Source organism: Gasterosteus aculeatus, chromosome 21, assembly GCF_964276395.1.
Source record: "Gasterosteus aculeatus chromosome 21, fGasAcu3.hap1.1, whole genome shotgun sequence".
NCBI classification, from domain to species: Eukaryota; Metazoa; Chordata; class Actinopteri; order Perciformes; family Gasterosteidae; genus Gasterosteus; species Gasterosteus aculeatus.
Window position 1 is genome coordinate 21098333 of NC_135708.1, and position 19173 is coordinate 21117505.

General features: G+C 48.0%; 2 protein-coding genes and 1 long non-coding RNA gene across 6 annotated transcripts in view; all 3 read left to right on the forward strand.

Annotated features, from left to right (window-relative positions):
- Nucleotides 1-6872, forward strand: part of xylb (xylulokinase homolog (H. influenzae)) — a 13360-nt gene extending 6488 nt beyond the window's left edge. For 3 of the 4 annotated variants that reach the window (XM_078096455.1, XM_078096457.1, XM_078096456.1), the window contains 12 exons: nucleotides 11-83; nucleotides 764-882; nucleotides 960-1041; nucleotides 1641-1681; nucleotides 1765-1880; nucleotides 1967-2082; nucleotides 2431-2504; nucleotides 2576-2672; nucleotides 3813-3871; nucleotides 4320-4407; nucleotides 6139-6233; nucleotides 6587-6872. In XM_078096455.1, coding sequence (XP_077952581.1) covers nucleotides 11-83; nucleotides 764-882; nucleotides 960-1041; nucleotides 1641-1681; nucleotides 1765-1880; nucleotides 1967-2082; nucleotides 2431-2504; nucleotides 2576-2672; nucleotides 3813-3871; nucleotides 4320-4407; nucleotides 6139-6233; nucleotides 6587-6655 — 1029 coding nt within the window. In that variant the 3' untranslated portion in view covers nucleotides 6656-6872. Of the gene's footprint in view, nucleotides 1-10; nucleotides 84-763; nucleotides 883-959; nucleotides 1042-1640; nucleotides 1682-1764; nucleotides 1881-1966; nucleotides 2083-2430; nucleotides 2505-2575; nucleotides 2673-2801; nucleotides 3872-4319; nucleotides 4408-6138; nucleotides 6234-6586 lie in introns of all 4 variants that reach the window. The other variant, XR_013454231.1, reaches the window with a different exon arrangement.
- Nucleotides 6873-7345: 473 nt separating this feature from the next.
- On the forward strand, nucleotides 7346-17104 carry LOC120811935 (activin receptor type-2B). The gene is made up of 11 exons (XM_078096458.1): nucleotides 7346-8079; nucleotides 10087-10294; nucleotides 10372-10478; nucleotides 10576-10718; nucleotides 10870-11004; nucleotides 11141-11284; nucleotides 12006-12154; nucleotides 12243-12357; nucleotides 12437-12575; nucleotides 12653-12783; nucleotides 15283-17104. The coding sequence occupies exons 1-11, from the start codon at nucleotides 7860-7862 to the stop codon at nucleotides 15478-15480; spliced, it is 1689 nt and encodes a 562-aa protein (XP_077952584.1). The 5' UTR covers nucleotides 7346-7859; the 3' UTR covers nucleotides 15481-17104.
- A 1304-nt stretch (nucleotides 17105-18408) lies between these two features.
- LOC144390163 (uncharacterized) lies at nucleotides 18409-18880 on the forward strand. The gene is made up of 2 exons (XR_013454232.1): nucleotides 18409-18549; nucleotides 18642-18880. It is a non-coding gene; the product is annotated as an uncharacterized LOC144390163 (long non-coding RNA).
- Nucleotides 18881-19173: the final 293 nt, after the last annotated feature.

Genomic DNA, 19173 nt, shown 5'->3' on the forward strand with positions numbered 1-19173 from the left:
GTGTGTGCAGAGAATCTCATTGGTCAGCAGCTTTGCAGCCTCTCTCTTCCTCGGTGGTTACGCCGCCATCGACTTCAGTGACGGTAAAGTTCTAAGTTCTCACCCATCATATTCATCAATGAGTCCATTGATCCGCCCTCACTGATGGTTCCCTTAAAGTACAGAACGAGTCAGCAGGGCAGACTAAAGGCCATCGGGTGGCCGACTGATGAAGGCAGTAGTGTCCCACTAAGGGGCCGCAGGGTTCTGTGAGGGTCTTCAGGGTCCGCCCTGTCCCTCCTTTCTCTCACATCAGCTGATCTTCCTCAGTGAACGGCGCTCTTCACGAAGGCGATGTGACTGAAAGCTCTGGAGATTTTCCTCACAAAGATCTGCTATTTTATATATTATATTATATTCTTATTATATTTGATTTTGATTCTCTTGATTTTGTTGTCTGTTACGCACCATTCGCCAAGTCAAATTCCTTGTATGTCTGACATATTCTGGTAATAAATGTTTCCTGATTCATTACATCACATGGCTTTTATCCAAAGCAACTTACAATACGTGCATTTCAACCATAAAGATACAAACTCAGAAGAACAAGAAAAGTACAATTTCATCAAATACGCCAACTTGCTATAGATAGATAACACCTCCTGATTAAATCCGTTTTTTCTAGTTGTTCTTAAGAAAAGGGGTGAGAGACTGTGAGCTCGAAGGTGAAGTTGTGTTAGTGAGTAAATAATCTGCCTCTCCACCTCGGACTCCCTGACTTCAGGCTCAGGGATGAACCTGTTGGACATCAGGAGCAAAGACTGGTCTGAGATCTGCCTGGACGCCACCGCACCCCAACTGGGCCGACTCCTGGGGGCTCCGGTGCCCTCCACCTCCGTACTGGTGAGGCTGTTTTTTCTTTGGTGTGTGTTTGTGTGTGTTTACTGCTCAGATGTCGTCACTCCCTTGTGTCCCCTCAGGGTCCTGTATCCTCCTACTTTGTGCAGCGGTACGGTTTCTCTGAGAGCTGCAGGGTGGTGGCCTTTACAGGAGACAACCCAGGTGAGACCAGATCTCCAGCTCACCGCAGCAGGTCTGAGGGATTTTGCATAAAACCAGGATAAGCAAAGAAATGACAAATAGGCACTGAAAGACTACAAGGAGAGAACAAAAGACACTAAACGACTGCAAGGAGACACTAAACGACTGCAAGGAGACACTAAACGACTGCAAGGAGACACTAAACGACTGCAAAGAGACACTAAACGACTGCAAGGAGACACTAAACGACTGCAAGGAGACACTTAACGACTGCAAGGAGACACTTAACGACTGCAAGGAGACACTTAACGACTGCAAGGAGACACTTAACGACTGCAAGGAGACACTAAACGACTGCAAAGAGACACTAAACGACTGCAAAGAGACACTTAACGACAGCAAAGAGACACTTAACGACTGCAAAGAGACACTTAACGACTGCAAAGTGACTGACACTTCTGTAAACAGCTCTGAATGCTGTTTACATTTTAAATATGTATATCATATTTAAGTGGATGTAGTTATCGTTGTGTCATGCAGTTCTGATTTTATTGCTCTCTTGTCAAAAGTCGTACAGCAACGACGTGTTCAAACCACTGACGTGACTTCTTTCTCCTCAGCCTCTCTGGCGGGAATGAGGCTCCAGCAGGGCGACGTCGCCGTGAGTCCGAGTGAGACCAGTCCGTCCCCTAATCCCCTAGTGGGTGTCACACTGTGTGTGTGTGTGTGTGTGTGTGTGTCCAGGTCAGCCTGGGGACCAGTGACACGGTGTTCCTGTGGATCCAGCAGCCCTCCCCGGCTCTGGAGGGCCACGTCTTCTGCAACCCGCTGGACTGGCGGGCCTTTATGGCGCTGCTGTGGTACGTCGCTTAGCTGAGCACACAGACTGGAAACTGGGGAATAAACTGTGTGTGTGTGTGTGTGTGTGTGTGTGGGGACTCCACAGCTTTAAGAATGGATCCCTGACGAGAGAACGAATCAGGAACGAAAGCACTGGAGGATCATGGGAACTTTTTTCTCTTGCCCTGAGAGACACGCCTCTGGGGAACAACGGACACATGGGTAAAGCTTCCTTCCTTGTGTCTCACCTCCTTTCTCCCCCAAAGTCACTTCCTTCTCTATCTCCTTTTACTCCTTTGCTGTCTACATGTGTATCCTCGCTCTCTGACCTCGTCCTCTTTTGTTCCTTCACCTTTATTCCCTATTCCTACCACCCATTTCCTTTTATTACTTATTATTATTACTCCTTCTTTCTGCTTTATTTCCTTTTCCTTCCATCTTCCGTTTTTCTTCTTTGCTTTGTTTCCTTTCGTCCTAACTCCTAATTTCATTACCTCCTTGCTTCCTTTCTTTCCTTTCCCTCTTCTTCCTGTCTCCGGCCCTCTGACCTCTTGTTTGGTGTGTTTCCAGGCTTTTATTTTGACAGCATGGAAATCACCCCCCCGGCAGTCGGAGTTCACCTCTTTGACCCCGACGACAACAAGGTGAGTTCAGACCGAGCTGTGTTACAGGAAAACCTTCGTTCACCTGAACTCTCCTGTCTCCCTTCCCATAGGTGTCCTCCCTGAGTCCTCAGGTGGAGGTCCGGGCTTTGGTGGAGGGTCAGTTTCTGTCCCGGAGGCTCCATGCAGAGCGGCTGGGATACTCCATCAGTAAGAGCTTCTCCTCCTGGTTCCTTCTGTCCAGCATATCGGCTGCTTCTCATCGGGCTTCATCTTGTAAAAATAACACACATCTTGTCATCGGTTGTGGTTTTTCTTCTAAATGTTTATCTTCATCAGGAATGAGGAACATTTATCACCAAAATATGTCAGACATACAAGGAATTTGACTTGGCAGTTGGTGCGTGACACCAGTAAGAAAATGGCATCTTCAGAGACCTGGAAGCGAACGAGTCCTGCAGGGACGGCAGATTGTAGCCGATCACCCTCTCTGCAGAGCGGAGGACACGCTGCAGCCTGCCCTTGTCCTTGGCTGTGGCTGCAGCGTACCAGACGGTGATGGAGGAGCAGAGGATGGACTCCATGATGGCCGTGTAGAAGTGGACCATCATCGTCTTTGGCAGGTTGAATTTCTTCAGCTGCCTCAGGAAGAACAACCTCTGCTGAGCCTTCTTGGTGATGGAGCTGATGTTCAGCTCCCACTTGAGGTCCTGGGTGATGATGGAGCCCAGGAAACGGAAGGAGTCCACAATAGTGATGGGGGAGTCACACAGGGTGATGGGGGAGGGTGGGGCTCTGTTCTGCCGGAAATCCACAACCATCTCCACTGTCTTTAGAGCGTTGAGCTCCAGGTTGTTCTGACTGCACCACGACACCAGATGGTCAGACTCCACCTGTAGGCGGACTCGTCCCCACCAGAGATCAGTCCAATGAGGGTGGTGTCATCCGCAAACTTCAGGAGCTTGACGGACTGGTGGCTGGAGGTGCAGCTGTTGGTGTACAGGGAGAAGAGCAGAGGGGAGAGAACGCAGCCTTGGGGGGAACCGGTGCTGATGGTCCGAGAGGCTGAGACATGTTTCCCCAGCTTCACGTGCTGCTTCCTGTCAGACAGGAAGTCTGTGATCCACTTGTTGGCTCTGTAGGCGAACTGCAGGGGGTCCAGGAGGGGGTCAGTAAGGGTCTTTGGGTGGGTCAGGACTAGCTGTTGAAAAGACTTCATGACTACAGAGGTCAGGGCGACGGGCCTGTAGTCATTGAGTCCTGTGATCCTGGGCTTCTTGGGGACAGGGATGATGGTGGAGGTCTCATTTAGGTTTTAATAAAACTAAAACTCTTCTTTCTTGTTTTCAGCTCCAGGAACCAGAGTTTTGGCAACCGGAGGAGCTTCATCGAATAAAGACATTCTGCAGGTCGTTTCTCTACTATTCTTATTTTTGTTAGTATTACTATTCTTTCGACAATCGAGCATGGCGAGCATTCGACAATGACGCGCCCAGACACAAGAGACACACATTAAACACACTGGCGAGCTGCAGGTGATTGTTTCCACCGGTGTCCAATCACAGGGGACGACGGGACAAGGCAGGAAGTGAAGTAACCCAGGAGGCATGAAACTACAAAATAAAACAAGACGTGAACCCAAACCAAAGACAAAGCAGGATTTAAAGAAAACTACTCTCATTCATATTTGTTTCTGCTTGTGAAACATTAATAACTGAAGTAAATAAGTAATGCTTGTTAGATTCAAGCCTCTTACTGCAGACGTTGCATATGATATTATATTTATACACACACATTTATTTCAAAGGAAGAGCAAGAACAACGTCCAATCACATTGCTGAATGTTCTGTCCCTCAGGTTCTATCGGATGTGTTTAACGCTCCAGTTTACACCCTCGATGTGTCCAACTCTGCTTGTCTGGGATCAGCCTACCGAGCCCTCCACGGTACGCTAGTACGACTCAATTCATTAACCTCAAAAGGCTTTACAGTCTGTACACATGTGACATCCTCCGTCCCAGAACCGTCACATTGGCATGAAAAACCCTTTGATGGGGAAAAAGGAAACCAGTGAGCGTCAGAGGAGGAACCTGTGGGATGGAGGTCATGTGTACAGAGACGTTCAACACGTTCAATGCATGTGACAGAAACGATTCAAATACTGCAAGTAGTAAGCTGGACGTACCACAGGACCACTGCAGGGACAAACTCCACCAGATAGAACCTCCATCAGATAGAACCTCCACCAGATAGAACCACCGTCAGATAGAACCTCCACCAGATAGAACCACGTCAGATAGAACCTCCACCAGATAGAACCTCCATCAGATAAAACCACGTCAGATAGAACCTCCACCAGATAGAACCTCGTCAGATAGAACCTCCATCAGATAGAACCACGTCATATAGAACCTCCATCAGATAAAACCACGTCATATAGAACCTCCATCAGATAGAACCACCGTCAGATAGAACCACCGTCAGATAGAACCACCGTCAGATAGAACCACGTCAGATAGAACCTCCACCAGATAAAACCTCCACTAGATAAAACCTCCACCAGATAGAACCTCCATCAGATAAAACCACGTCAGATAGAACCTCCATCAGATAGAACCACGTCATATAGAACCTCCACCAGATAGAACCTCCACCAGATAGAACCTCCATCAGATAAAACCACGTCAGATAGAACCACATCATATAGAACCTCCATCAGATAAAACCACGTCAGATAGAACCTCCATCAGATAGAACCACCGTCAGATAGAACCTCCACCAGATAGAACCACGTCAGATAGAACCTCCACCAGATAAAACCTCCACTAGATAAAACCTCCACCAGATAGAACCTCCATCAGATAAAACCACGTCAGATAGAACCTCCATCAGATAGAACCACGTCATATAGAACCTCCACCAGATAGAACCTCCATCAGATAAAACCACGTCAGATAGAACCTCCATCAGATAGAACCTCCACCAGATAGAACCACCGTCAGATAGAACCTCCACCAGATAGAACCACGCCAGATAGAACCTCCACCAGATAGAACCACGTCAGATAGAACCACCGTCAGATAGAACCTCCGTCAGATAGAACCACCGTCAGATAGAACCTCCGTCAGATAGAACCACCGTCAGATAGAACCTCCGTCAGATAGAACCTCCATCAGATAAAACCACGTCAGATAGAACCTCCATCAGATAGAACCACGTCAGATAGAACCACCGTCAGATAGAACCTCCACCAGATAGAACCACGTCAGATAGAACCTCCACCAGATAGAACCACGTCAGATAGAACCACCGTCAGATAGAACCACCGTCAGATAGAACCTCCGTCAGATAGAACCACCGTCAGATAGAACCACCGTCAGATAGAACCTCCGTCAGATAGAACCTCCCCCAGATAGAACCACCGTCAGATTGAACCTCCACCAGATAGAACCACCGTGGTCCAGGCTAACCTGAGACCACTATAAGCTTTATCTTAAAAGAGGAATCTGCCCCTGGACTGAAAGTGGAAGCTGGTTCCACTAAAGAGGAGCTTGATAACTGAAGACTCCATCCTACTTTTTAAGACTCAACAAGTACTTGCACTACTAGTATTATTATTAAAAGTATTGCTACTAATGCAGCCTGATTGACCACTGATGGTCCATGTGTGTTTTCAGGCACGATGTCACAATCTGTTGCGTCCTTCTTCGATGTTGTGAAGAAAGCTCCCGAAGCACAACTGGTGGTGACACCACATCCTGCAGCACAGCAGGTACACACACACACACACACACACACACACACATGGACATGCACAGCTCCGTCCATAGAGGGGGAATAGCTTCTCTTAAATAATTATATATAATAATGCTGGTGACTGAACTTAAGCCATATTCTCACTAAAAGACGCAGGTGCAGTAGAGTCGAATACCACTCTAGTGTGTACCTTAGTACTACTACTGGTACTGAGATACTTTCCCACAATTACCGTTTTTTATTTACCAAAGCAACGTTGTCACTCTCATTACACGCACACACGCACACGCAGTGAGTGAGTAAATATCCCCTGTGCACAGCAGACATTGTGAAACATCACCTGATGAAGCTTCGTTATTTGTGTTCCAGGTGTACGACCAGATGCTGCAGCGCTACGCCCGATTGGAGGAGAGAGTCCTGCAGGAAGCCCGCCCCTGAGCCTCACCGTCCAATCGCCTGAGAAACACAGCACCTTTAATGGAACAAAACATTCCCAGAAACTGTACCACTGAATATGAATTCAATGTACGGTTCATGAAAAATGACATTGATTCGCTTCTCTCGGTCTGAATTCTGCCGGTGATCAATTTAAAAATGACTTTTCAGGAATATTAAAAAGAGTATTGGACTGGAAATGAGAATCACAAAACTCAAAGGATGCTCTCAGTCGTTTGTCACTCTTCTAGCAAACATTACTACTGATACATGAATCTAATTCTGACAGAATACGTCTCCCTCAGACGGGAGGAGCTGCTCCTTTGGTGGGAAGGAGCCAGTTGAGGTGGTTTGGGCATCTGATCTATGATGATGTCAGGCAGTCTGGGGGGGTGGAGACTAGTTAGGTGGACGTCATCTACTCACATTAACTCACATACTGACACACAAAAATGTTGAGGTCAATTAAAAAAAAAAGCTCAATGAGGGCTTGACTGACAGCCCCTGTGTGTGTGTGTGTGTGTGTGTGTCACATCAAATCACTTTTAATTGTGTCGCTGATGGATGGATCCCTACCAGCTGCCTTACCCCAATATAGCGAGGACAGCGAGTTGCTTCACATCGCGTAGAGGTCTGTATGATCACAAAATTCAGAGTTTACCCACCTCTAATTTTACCACTACAGCACTGATCAGGACTAAGACCTCATCAACAGAGCCGGTCCCCCACTGGCTGACTCTGACATCCCACCGGTCACTTTCATATACACTCACACACAGTTGTGTAGAATATGGTTATCGCTTGTGAGCTTTATTTTTAGCTTTCAAAATATTTTTAACTTGAACTTTCATTCCCTTATTTTTAAACCAACCATTATATTGTATTTTGTTCCTCGCGCACTGTTGTCTTGTCGTCCGTTGTCGTTCTGTCTGCTGCACCAAACGCCAAGTCACATCCTTGTATGTGACATATTTTCCTTCTCGGTTCCTGCAGGCGGAGGGAACCTTTCATGGTGTGACGTCATCACAGCCCCTCGGTGGTAATCGATCGTGTTGCATTCAGGGACTGATGGAAACCACACGTTGGTGGTAGTTTATTTTAGCGCAGGGAGCTTTAAAGCGGCCATGTAGCAGCCTGCAGAACCACAGTATTCATCCGCCGGTGAAAATAGTCCCCAGCAGAGTTTGTTTGAGAGGGAGACGGGGGGATGCAGGGGTCGTGGGGGGTCGTTGTGCTTGGAGGAGGAGGAGGAGGATTATTACACACGTTGCACACAAAAGCCGGTCGTTACGCAGCGTCTCGGACTAGATGTTGGAGGGGGATCCGGGGCTCAGCGGGACCGAACCGGGGAACAGAACCGGGCTCAGCGGGACCGACCCGAGGGACGATGTGGCTCTCCGGGGCTCTTCTGGGAACTTTGTGTGCAGGTAGGAGCCGTTCGCTCCGGGGCTCGTACCGGCGGCCCGCTGCTCGGTACCGGGGGCGGTGTATGTGTTGATGAATAGGATCGATATCACTGGACCTGTTGAAACCGGGTCTGAACCGGAACCCTTCAACGTGTCCTCGTGTTGCACCGAAACGTGCGTGATGTTTTCTGCAAGAACCACTGGACCGTATCTGTCTTCACCCGCGAGTTAGTGCGTGCGTGTGTGTGTGTGTGTGTGCGTGTGTGTGTGTGTGTGTGTGCGTGTGTGGACGCGGCTCGGGTGGATCGATCTCAGCCTGGAACCGGGAACCGGACCGATGGGTTCTGTTGGCGTGCTGCTCCTCGCTGAACGTCCACGTGCTTTATATATATATATATATATATATATATATATATATATATATATATATATATACAGACAGAACATCCATAAGTGTATACATGTGTTTTATTCGTGTTTGTGACCGTTAGTCTGTTATCTGTGAGCTAAAGTGCTTCAGCACAAAACAAAGACGATTCCACGTGAATCAGTCTAACGAAGTGATGCAGGTCGAGTGACAACATCCATTCTGTCCATTGGTCCAGCTGGACGTGTTCTTCCTCCTCCAGGAGACACCGTCCACAGGGCACGACTTGTACTCCATGTTGTAACAACATAGAACTACATCTCCCATGAGCCTTCACCGATGCAATTTTAAGTTTGAATTGATCATAAGAGGAATTACACGTGTGTGTGTGTGTGTGTGTGTGTTTGTGTGTGTGTGTGTGTGTGAGAGAGAGAGAGAGAAGAGTTCCCATGGCTCTGCATCTCATATGTTGGCCTCAGTAACATATTCACACACACACACACACACACACTCGCTCTGCCAAATGCCTCTGGATGTGTAAGTGTGTGTGTGTGTGACCTCTGACCCTCATGTCTGGAACGCACAAAGGCTATTTAATATGCACACAAGGTGACGTTGCATGAGGTCACACACTTTGAGTGATTTGCATTTGAGACACACACACACACACACACACACACACACGCGCACACACACACACACACACACACACGCAGGTCAGTCTGCTGAAGGAGGCAGCAGGTCAAAGGTCACAGACTAAAGACTATAGACATGTTAATGTGGGACGTGGGACGTCGCCACTCTTCATAACAAAACTCCAGCTGTCTCTGCTTCCATCAGACGATATAAAACGAGAGGTCAAAGGTCGTGAGAACTCTGCAGTTTCACTTGTATTCATTTGTCCTGATACGTCTGAAACCTCCTGGTCCCTACTGAGCATGTGCAGACTCCAGCGCCACACCTGTCCTGTTAGCTGTTAGCGTTAGCTTAGCGCCTGGTAGGTCCACTTCACGTGAAAACATCTCAACCATCCCTGTGTGTGTGTGTGTGTGTGTGTGTGTGTGCGTTTTGTCTCCTCATTGGTCTCTTCCTGAATTTCTCCCTTGCCTCTTCATTAAAAAAGAAGATGGACTAAATGTTAAGTGACACACGCACACACACACACACACGCACACACGCACACACACACACACACACACACACATCGACAGCTGCCTGTCCCATTAGCTCACTGATCACCATGGCAACCAAGGGCGACCGCCAGAATACTGATGAGGGTTCACACAAGGTGCTTTGTACTACAGTACTACACAGGCAGAGTACACTACTACTACTGCAGTACTACACAGGCAGAGTACACTACTACTACTGCAGTACTACACAGGCAGAATACACTACTACAGTACTACACAGGCAGAATACACTACTACTACAATACTACACAGGCAGAATACACTACTACTACTACAGTACTACAAAGGCAGAATACACTACTACTACAGTACTACACAGGCAGAATACACTACTACTACAGTACTACACGTGTGTGCATGTGTGGGGCCTCGTTGTCTTAGGACCACGGAGGTCAAAGGTCACATCTGAAGCTGTTTGTGAAGATGATAATGATGGTGATGATGATGATGAAGGTGTCTGTGCTGCAGGACTCAGTGGGGGGGGGCCGGACACCACCGACTGTCTGTACTACAACGTGAACTTCGAGCAGGAGCGGACCAACCGGAGCGGAGTGGAGCGCTGTGAGGGCGAGCAAGACAAGCGCTCCCACTGCTACGCCTCGTGGAGGAACCACTCGGGCTCCGTGGAGCTGGTGAAGAAGGGCTGCTGGCTGGACGACTTCAACTGCTACGACCGGTACCAACATGTACATGTATAATATACACAATGTGTATATCAGAATGTGGGTATCATCGTGTCTCGTGTTTTCTCAGGCCGGACTGCGTCGCCACAGAAGAAAGTCCTCAGGTTTTCTTTTGTTGTTGTGAAGGAAACTTTTGTAACGAGAGATTCTCTCACCTGCCCGACGCCGCGGGACCACGTGAGTCCCAACATATTAAGCACATACATGTGCATGTGAATGTGTGTGTTATGTTAACCGACGCTCATGTCCGTCCCCGGGACCTGCTCCTGGTCAGTGATCGTAGCTCCGCCCCCTGGCTTCCTCAGCCTGATGATCTACTTCCTGCTGCCCTTCCTCATGCTGACGGTGGTCGTGATCGCCTCCGTCTGGACCTACAGGCATAAGAAGCCTCAGTACGGACACGTGGACATCAGCGAGGTACACACACACAACACACACACAGCGACATCACTACATATAGAATCCTTTTATTCGCTTTTCAGTAGATTTCTATTCACTTCCTGTACGCTGGTCTACTTCCTGTTGACTCTGTGTGCTTTGTGATCTGACGGAGTTCTGGTTCCTCCAGGATCCGGGTCCTCCCCCTTCTCCTCAGCTCAAACCTCTGCAGCTGCTGGAGGTGAAGGCCAGAGGACGATTCGGCTGCGTGTGGAAAGCTCAGATGATCGACGCCTACGTCGCCGTGAAGGTGTTCCCCATCCAGGTTCACACCTTTTTACCCTCAGTTCTCATCTGGGAGATGATTGTGTGCGTGGAAACCGTCTCTGATATCCTACCTCTTCGTCCTCTTCCTCTGCTTCCTCCTTTTACCCCCCCTCCCCTCCTCGTCCTCCTCACAGAACAAGGAGTCGTGGGAGAACGAGACCGACGTCTTCATCACCCCGGGGATGAGACATGAGAACATCCTGAGATTCATCGCTGCAGAGAAACGAGGAAATCACTTGGAGACTGAACTGTGGCTCATCACTGAGTTCCATGAGAGGGTGAGGAGGTGGGAGGAGGAGGGAGGAGGAGAGAGGACAGGAGAGGAAACAGCAGAATCAGAGGCCAGTGGACTTAGAAGATCATATTTACTAGAAGAAAGGTTCAGGAACATAAATAAATAAGGAGGCTCTGGATGATGTGGATCTATGTAACGAGGCTCTGGATGATGTGGGTCTATGTAACGAGGCTCTGGATGATGTGGATCTATGTAACGAGGCTCTGGATGATGTGGGTCTATGTAACGAGGTTCTGGATTATGTGGGTCTATGTAACGAGGCTCTGGATGATGTGGGTCTATGTAACGAGGCTCTGGATGATGTGGGTCTATGTAACGAGGCTCTGGATGATGTGGATCTATGTAACGAGGCTCTGGATGATGTGGGTCTATGTAACGAGGCTCTGGATGATGTGGGTCTATGTAACGAGGTTCTGGATGATGTGGGTCTATGTAACGAGGCTCTGGATGATGTGGGTCTATGTAACGAGGTTCTGGATTATGTGGGTCTATGTAACGAGGCTCTGGATGATGTGGGTCTATGTAAGGAGGCTCTGGATGATGTGGATCTATGTAACGAGGTTCTGGATGATGTGGATCTATGTAACGAGGCTCTGGATGATGTGGGTCTATGTAACGAGGTTCTGGATGATGTGGATCTATGTAACGAGGCTCTGGATGATGTGGATCTATGTAACGAGGTTCTGGATGATGTGGATCTGCAGGGTTCTCTGTGTGACTTCCTGAAGGGGAACATCATCAGCTGGTCAGAGTTGTGTCACATCTCTGAGTCGATGGCGCGCGGTCTCGCTTACCTGCATGAAGACGTCCCGCCTCTAAAAGGAGAGGACGCCAAGCCGGCCGTTGCCCACAGGTAGCCAGTGATGTCATGGTGTCCCTAACCCCAGATGTGATGTCAAAGCGTCACTGACTCCCGGTTGTGATGTCATGGCGTCTCTCAGGGACTTTAAGAGTAAGAACATCATGCTGCGTTCTGACCTCACCGCAGTCATCGGAGACTTCGGCCTCGCCGTCCGCTTCTCGCCGGGGGAACCACCTGGAGAGACTCATGGACAGGTGAGCTGCTGCGCCTCCCACCCGCCGACTGTCACTCGCCTGAGCACGGCCTCATGTGTGTGCGTGTGTGCGTGTGCAGGTGGGCACCACACGCTACATGGCTCCAGAGGTCCTAGAAGGAGCCATCAGCTTCCACAGAGACTCCTTCCTGAGGATCGACATGTACGCCGCGGGCCTCGTGCTCTGGGAGCTGGTGTCCCGCTGCAAGGCCGCGGACGGTAGGTCCCTGCTTGTTGTTGTTATTACACCTGAATGTGTACACATGTGTGTGTGTGTGTGTGTGTGTGTGTGTTAGGCCCAGTAGGGGAGTACCTGCTCCCCTTTGAGGAGGAGGTGGGACAGCATCCGTCTCTGGAGGACCTTCAAGACGTGGTGGTCCACAAGAAGACCAGACCGTCCCTCAAAGAACTTTGGCGCAAACACACCGTGAGTGTTACATTACATTACATTACAGGTCATTTAGCGGACGCTTTTATCCAAAGCGACGTACAATAAGTGCATTCAACCATAGGGTACAAACTCAGGAGAACAAGAAACAAGAAAGTGCAATTTCCTCAAATAAGCCAATTTACAATTTGCTATAGATGAGTGACGTTACAAGTACAATGTAAGTGCTACAATTTGTTAGTCTTTAGTTGAGGTAGAGTCTGAAGAGGTGTGTCTTTAGTCTGAAGATGTGAAGGCTCTCTGTGGTCCTGATGTCTTCAGAGACCTCCTTCCACCATTTAGGAGCAGGACAGCAAAGAGTGGAGATCTAGTCGAGTGTTCTGCTCTCAGTGAGGAGGAACAAGCAGTTTATCACATGCAGAGCGGAGAGTGCGGGTCGGGATGTCGGGTTGGACCAGGTCCTGGATGTAAGCTGGACCCCATCCATTCACAGCATGGTACGTGAGCACCATGGTTAGAACTGGATGAGCCACCGGTACCAGTGAAGAGAGCGGAGGAGTGGAGGAGTGAGGGAGAACATAAAGACCAGTGGAGCTGCTGCATTCTGGATGAGCTGCAGAGGTCGAATGGTGGTAGCAGGAGACCTGCAGGAGGGAGTTACAGTAGTGTTCTCCTGATGTTGTAGAGCGTGTATCTACAGGATCGCGTTGTCGCGGTGATGTTGGGAGTCAGGGAGAGTTGGCTGTCGAGTGTGACGCCGAGGTTCTTAGCGGTCAAAGTGGGCGTTAGTACGGAGTTCCCAAAGTTGACTGTCAGGTCCTGGGTAAGCGAATCTTTTCCGGGAAAGAGAAGTAGTTCAGTCTTGTTGGGGTTGATTTTCAGATGGTGGGCGGACATCCACTGAGAGATGTCAGTTAGACAGGCAGAGATCCGAGCCGCCACCTGGGTGTCCGAGTGAGGGAAGGAGAGAATTAGTTGGGTGTCATCAGCATAGCTGTGGTAGGAGAAGCCATGCGAGCGAATGACAGCGCCAAGAGAGTTGGTGTAAAGCGAGAACAGGAGGGGACCCAGCACGGAACCCTGAGGAACTCCAGTAGTAAGAGGACAAGGTTCCGACACAGATCCTCTCCAGGTTACCCGGTAGGTGCGGCCGTCGAGGTAGGACGAGAGAAGGGAGAGAGCAGAGCCTGTGACACCAAGTTCCTGAAGGGGGGAAATAAGGATCTGGTGGTTGACCGTGTCAAATGCAGCAGAGAGGTCCAGAAGGACGAGGACAGAGGAGAGAGAGGCGGCTCTAGCAGTGTGGAGTTGCTCTGAGACAGCAAGGAGAGCAGTCTCTGTGGAGTGGCCTTGAAACCTGACTGGTGGGGGTCAAGGAGGTTGTTATGGTGGAGATAAGAGGAGAGTTGTGTTAAGGTTTCGGAAGGCTCTCGAGGGAGGACTCAATCCTTTGTTCTCGTCCCGGCCGGAAACGAGGACACGAATGAGTCAATTCGTTTAAATTCAAAAATCAAAAGTTATTTAATAACTGAACAACGTAATAGGGATTACAATTACAAAGTGAAATACTAAGCGAACAGTGGAATATTTCGCGAAATAGAGAATCCTCTGAGCAAGTCTGAAGTGACTTATCAACGCGGCTGCAGGAGAAGTTCTAACAGTCTTTCCCCCGCCATGGTCCTTTGAAACCTCTTGAGGTGTGTCTTCCTTGGTGCATTTGAATGTCATTGGCCTCTTCTCCAAAGGGTCACCTCCTCCATTGTCCCTTCCACGTCGAGGTGTGAAGCTGCAGCTGTAACCTGAAAGCTCTCTGTCCTAGCTGTCCCTCACATTCCAATGCACTCAATGCAGATACATTCGGCTTTATGCCCCAATGAGTGAATTTAACAAAGCATACATCGTTTAAGTCTTCATCTTATAACTAGTACACTTTAATTACAACAACCCATCATTAATGATCACTGTTCATCACACTTCATCATAAGATCCAAGACAGTTCATGTGGTTCAATTCTCAAGACATTTGCCTCAGTCGGCTGCCTCGCAATAAGTTGTTCATTTATTACCTGACAGGAGAAAAAACTCCCAAAAAACCCTCTTTGGGGAAAAATTGGAAGAAATCCATAAAGAACGGCAATTGGCATCCGTCCCCAGGTTTTAACATCACATTGTAACAGAATGTTAATGTGTACAGTGTTTATATGATTTAAATGACTATGAATTGTGTTTGATTGAAATTGCATTCACTTAATCTAACATGTTAATGTAATAACTAATATCTAATAACACACAAACTATAATTCTATCACTAAACATCATTACACGTACTACAAATTCTATGACTAGGGGTGCACTTCTGGCTTAAATCCCTAACAGTTGATTAAAGATAGCACGTTCAAGGGTTTTCCCTAATCGCCAGGCGGCAGGCGGGGGGGCAGGTGCGGTGGCAGGCGGGGGGGCGCGTGGGGGGCAGGCGGGGGGGGCGCGTGGGGCGTGGAGCAGCACTTAACACAGCGGAGCTCCTCCTTCCTGCCTACAGGGCCTGGCGCAGGTGTGTGAGACCGTGGAGGAGTGCTGGGACCACGACGCAGAGGCCCGACTGTCAGCCGGCTGCGTGGAGGAGAGGATCTCACAGCTGCGCCGCTTGACAGGCGCCGTGGCACCGCCCACCTCGGACCGCCGCGGCCCACCACCCCTCACCATGGTGATCAATGTGGACCCGCCGCCCAGAGAGTGAAGCATCACCTTTGTTCTTGAGAGTTCAACCTCCTTCGACCACAGACGAATAACACACAGACACACAAATGCGCACACACACACAGACACACACACACACACACACACAGACACACACACACACACAGCCTGACGTAAAAACCCAACACTGAAGCGCATCCAGACTCTTCTGTCTCCAGGTACCGTAGCAACGACTTTTCACTCTTCCATCTGCGCTCTTCTGAGACTCCGCCTCCAGATTGTAACCAAGCAACCGCCCACCATCAACCACGGGATGTTTATTTCACTGCAATGCTGCAAAAACCCTGCAGGGACACGACTGATAGGCGACGCACAGACTCGACTGTCCCTCGGACCAAAAGGACAGGAAACAGGAAGTGAGGTCATGGCGGTTTCCCCTCTCTCTCTGAAGACTGAAGAAGCGTTTTCAGGAAGCTAACATCTCAAACACAGCTTGCAAATAAATCGTCTCAGGTAACCAGATCCGCGGGGGTCGGACTTAACGCGACGCCCATGCCAGGGGCCGGGGCCAGCGCCAAGTGGGAGGGGCTTATCTGAGGGTATCCAATTCCTATTGGCTGTCCGGAATATGTGTTACCATAAGAAAAGGTGCAAGACCTCATGATGCATGGGCCGCTTATGCATGCAGGTCAGTGTGTGTGTGTGTGTGTGTGTGGGATGATTGTCTGTGAGCTGTGACCTTTGACCTCAGATACCCAAATCTTCTATTGATTTAATAATCAAGGAAATGTTTATTTATTCACAATAAGAATAATGGGCTCTGCCTCGTCCAGCGGACAGATCGATGCAAAGGTTAAAAAGTCTGTAGAGTTCAAAGGTCAGCAGTGTCTTATTCTCTTTTTTTTTAATTTAAACCGTGACCAAAACCGAGGCGTCGGTTCATTGCCTCGTAAAGCAGTTTCAGGACACGTGTGCGTGCTTGTGTTTGTGTGTGCGTGTGTGTCTGTCACACACTGAATGTCTTTGGAGCTGCTGCTTCCTCGTGAGGAAGTCGACTCGCTGGCTGTCTGTCGGTGGTTGAACGCCCAGCGAAGCGTGGAGAGAGGGAGAGAAGAGGAGTAGACGAAGAAAGACGTGAAGTAAGCAAACCACAGATGACCTCAAAAACGCCAAAATACCTCAGAGACTTTTCTTCCTCCGAACCGAGAGGAGGATTTTGTGGGTCTTTTGAGACTGAACTGCCGACATCATAAAATCACCTGGACCGAGTCCTCGTCTCCTCTGTCCTCACCTTCCCTTCCCTCCTTTGCCTGCTGTTCCCTTGCGTGTCCTTTTTTCTTCTTAAAATAGTTTCCGTTTCTCTTCTGTCTCCTTTCCTTTGTGCCCTCTCTCCTCATTCCTTCCCTCCTCCATCTTTCCCTTGTGTGCGTTTGTCTACTGACCCCGTGTCTTGTTTCCTTCACACTTGCTCTTGTGCTCCAGCTTCATCAAACCCTTTGTCTTCACTCCTTCCGTCTGTCTCATTGTCCTTCAGTGGGACCAGGATGTTTTGTATAAATACATTTAAAATATGTCAAATATTTACCATTAATTCAACCAAACAAATGTGATACTACTTGCAATAATTGTCTGAAGTGATATTCTAAATGTATTTTTGTATATTCAGATCCAGGTGTTTCCACATGTTTTCCACAACAAATGAGTCATGACGCTGGCGGAATAGCCACCGACCACGCCGCTATCGTTAGCAGCATTCTGAAACTGCTAACATGCTGGTTTTAGCTAACATAGCAGATATTTCCTCTCGCCATGTGACGTTAAGCCATTAGCTTGCGTTGTTAGCATTGTTAGCATTGAGTCGGCTAGCAGCTAACCTTGCAAAGAATTTCCCCCCGGTGAAACCTTCATAGCACTAAACATCCGGCAAGCTGAGAAGTTTGGTACTTCATGTTGTTAAAGCTTTATTTCATTCATTGATCTAAGGAAACATATCATTATGTTTAGCATTCAAGCTAATGAGCGAGCTTGACGTGACGATGTGACCTCGTGTACGAGGTGTTTATTTGCCTCAAGGGTGAGGATGCAACTACAGGAAGACCTCACCTGTGAAGGAACCACAGAAAACCAAAAGGCTCAGAGTACATTTATATTCCAGTTTGCAGAAAGAAATACACAAAATATATATATATATATATATATATATTACAACAAAATGAAAAAAAGTTAAGATCTCAGAACGTTTATTTCTTTGTAATCCAGATGTGCCGACATACAGGAATCTCAGGCATCTTTGTCTAAATGCTTCAGTTATTTAATGACTCGCTAACAACACTTCACACGATGAAGACGTGATGATGATGATGTTGTGAAATGTAAATCTTGTTTCTTATGTTTCCGAAAAAATGTGTCAGAAAATAAGACGAATCTGATAAAAACAGTTTTTCACTTTAAGAAACGAGAGTAAACGTGTGAGCGATGTGATGTTCGATGCTCTGGGGATCAGGTTGGTTGGGGACTAACTTGCCTCTAGGTGTGTGTCTCTGTGTAGCCCTGTGATTGGCTGGCGACCGGTCCAGGATGTCCCCCGTCTCTCGCCCAAAGTTGGCTGGGATGGACTCCAGCCCCCCGCGACCCCGTGTGCAGGATGAGCCGATTGCAGATGGATGGATGGATGTTTGATTTAGTCTTTTAAATATACAACTATGTACGTAGACAGTAGATGGAAGTAATAAGCTCACACAGGAAGTGTGATTGCGATTTAAGAAAATAAAGGCTTCTCCATCCCGTTGTGAAGCTGTTCAGAGTTTCATGTAAGAATTTTTATTTTCCTACTTTGAGGAGCAACGATCACTGTAACATAAACCTTCATTTTACAGGGAGGCGTCTTTGCCGGGACCCTCACAGTACGCACACACACACACACACACACACACACAGACACACACAACCTCTTACTGAAACATGATCCCTGTAGAACAACAATAAATAACATCTGTCCACTGTGGACTTGTCCCTCCGGTTGCCTCTGCGCGGCTCGTGACATGGCGCTAACAAGGCGATGACGTCATCATTACGTGCCCTCACAGCTGGAAGCAGCTGGTTGTACCAGGTGAGCAGATGGATTATTATTGCTTATTTATTCATCAATTAAACCCTGACTTGACTTAAAGAACATTCATTTATCATTTGCAATTCATCCAGTTCGATCAGAAACCATGAAGATATTATTCAATAGAAAGAACAAGTTTGACGTCTTCAGGGACGTTCTGGAGCTTCGACGATGAAACTGGTGAAATATTAATTGAATCCTCGGACCTCGAACAGGGCTTCTGACTTTATGTTTCCATTCTCCTACTTATTATACTATTGTAATATATAATATAATATTATATATATATATATAATACATGTGCTTCAAATGAAGGTATTTGTTAAAAACATTGTGTTTTGGTTTTATTCTGAAATAAAACAAGAAACGTGTTGAGAAAAAACAAATGAAAATCCTTAATCAACAAGGGAAGCAAATACCCCCCCTGCCCCCCTGCCCCCCCCCCCCCACCCCCCCAGCTGAGACAATAGTCTGAGCTGAATGGAGAGTTAAAGGAGCAGCATTAACCCTTTACCAACAGGGTCAAAACAGTATCAGTGCATGTGAACTGTTTCTACTCATTGTGCGTTTAGTCTTTTCGGCTCAGTGATCGAATGATTGGTGATCAGTAATTGTTGATTGATT

Bases quoted from the DNA above. Each gene is read 5' to 3' on its own strand.
- LOC120811935 (XM_078096458.1), top strand. From the start codon at position 7,860: ATGCAGGGGTCGTGGGGGGTCGTTGTGCTTGGAGGAGGAGGAGGAGGA. The intron at 12,358-12,436 runs GTGAGCTGCTGC...GTGCGTGTGCAG, and splicing joins CTGGAGAGACTCATGGACAG to GTGGGCACCACACGCTACAT. The intron at 12,784-15,282 runs GTGAGTGTTACA...TCCTGCCTACAG, and splicing joins AACTTTGGCGCAAACACACC to GGCCTGGCGCAGGTGTGTGA.